This window comes from Eulemur rufifrons, chromosome 7 (assembly GCF_041146395.1).
Source record: "Eulemur rufifrons isolate Redbay chromosome 7, OSU_ERuf_1, whole genome shotgun sequence".
NCBI classification, from domain to species: Eukaryota; Metazoa; Chordata; class Mammalia; order Primates; family Lemuridae; genus Eulemur; species Eulemur rufifrons.
The window spans coordinates 274,788,225-274,789,955 of record NC_090989.1 but is presented as its reverse complement, the minus strand read 5'-3'; the positions used below and the strand labels follow the sequence as shown (position 1 = coordinate 274,789,955).

The following is a 1,731-nucleotide window of genomic DNA, read 5'->3' as shown; positions in this document are numbered from 1 at the left end:
AATCTCCTCAAATAAGGGATAACAAAACTGTGTATTATTGTATTATTTATGTCCCCCCCAAGTGGCAGAAATAAGTAATAAAATTAATTTAGCATTTGCAGATCAAAAGCTATTTACAAAGAAAAACATTATTAATAAGAAAATGAAATTCTCATCAATAAATATTTACTAAGTGCATCCAACATGCCATCATTTGGCTTAGGGTTGGAGGACAGAAAGGGTTTTGAGACACATTCAAATGGAAAATCAAATAAATGAGATCAACTAAAATGAGATTGTGATTTTTAAGAGTCAGATGTCACTGTGAGAAGAATGTTGCTCTACTGCAGAGTCTCCCAAGGGCCTCTTTCATGTCCCTGTTCCTAAGGCTGTAGATAAAGGGGTTCAACATGGGTGTGACCACCGTGTACATGAGAGCCACAATGATGTCTTTGTCAATGGAATTGCTTAATGCTGGGAAAAGGTACTGCCCAAATATTGCCCCATAGTACAGAGACACCACAGAGAGATGAGACCCACACGTGGATAATGCTTTGCAGATCCCTTTGGTTGAAGGGACCCTCAGGATGGTGGCCCCAATGTAGCCGTAAGATACCAGGATACATAAGAATGGTAGGGTAATAACCACCACCCCTACTGTGAATATGACCAGCTCATTGAGGAAGACGTCTGAGCAGGACAGCTTGAGCAGAGCAGCAAGGTCACAGAAGAAGTTGGGAATGGCATTAGCAGCACAGAAGGACAGCCGGGTCAGGAGAAGGGTGTGGGAGAGGGAGCTGGCACAAGACAGGAGCCAGGATATAGCCACCAATAAGGTGCAGAGCTCTTCCCTCATGATGGTGGTGTAGTGGAGAGGGTGACATATGGCAACATATCGGTCATATGCCATTGATGTAATAAGAAAGCTGTCCAGGTCGGTAAAAAATATGAAAAAATACATCTGTGCTATGCACCCTGCATAAGGGATGGAGAGGTGTTGGGTCTGCATGTTCGTCAGCATCTTTGGGACAGTGACAGATGAAAAGGAGACGTCAGTGAGGGCCAAGTGGCTGAGGAAGAAGTACATGGGGGTGTGGAGGCGACAGTCCAGCCGGATGAGCAGGACGATGAGCAGGTTCCCCAGCACTGTGGTCAGGTACATGCCCAGGAACAGAAGGAAGAACACGCCCTGCCGCTCCGGCGGGATGGGCAGCCCCAGGAGGAGGAACTCGGACACGCTGCTCTGGTTCTCAGGCCTCATGCTCCTCTTTTCCCTAATGGGGATGAAGAAAGGTTGAGAATATTAGGTTGAAATAACCATTTTTAGCAGTCAATTAAAAAGATATATTTTTAAATGTTTACAGCATCTTTGTTCATATAATAATCGCTAAAACTTGGAACCAACCAAGATGTCCTTGAGTAGATGAATGAATAAACAAACCGAACATGCGGACAATGGAATATTATTCAGTACCAAAAAGAAATGATATCAAGTCACGAAAAGACATGGAGGAACCTTAAATGTATATTGCTATGTGAAAGCCAATCTGAATGGGCTACACACGGTATGATTTCACGGACGTGACATTCTGGAGAGGGGAAAGCTATGGAGACAGTAAAAAGATCTATAGTTTTCAGGGGATGGGAGTTGGGAGGGAAAAATAGGTGGAACACAAAGGATTTTTAGGGCAGTGAAACTATTCAGTATACTATGGTGGATACATGTCATTTTACATTTGTCAAAACCCATGG

At 43.6% G+C, this 1,731-nt stretch overlaps 1 protein-coding gene across 1 annotated transcript; it reads right to left on the bottom strand.

Moving 5' to 3' along the window:
• Nucleotides 1–298: 298 nt before the first annotated feature.
• Nucleotides 299–1,240, bottom strand: LOC138387542 (olfactory receptor 1J2). Its single transcript, XM_069474630.1, has one exon. It carries the CDS (start codon nucleotides 1,238–1,240, stop codon nucleotides 299–301), a length of 942 nt encoding a protein of 313 aa, XP_069330731.1.
• Nucleotides 1,241–1,731: the final 491 nt, after the last annotated feature.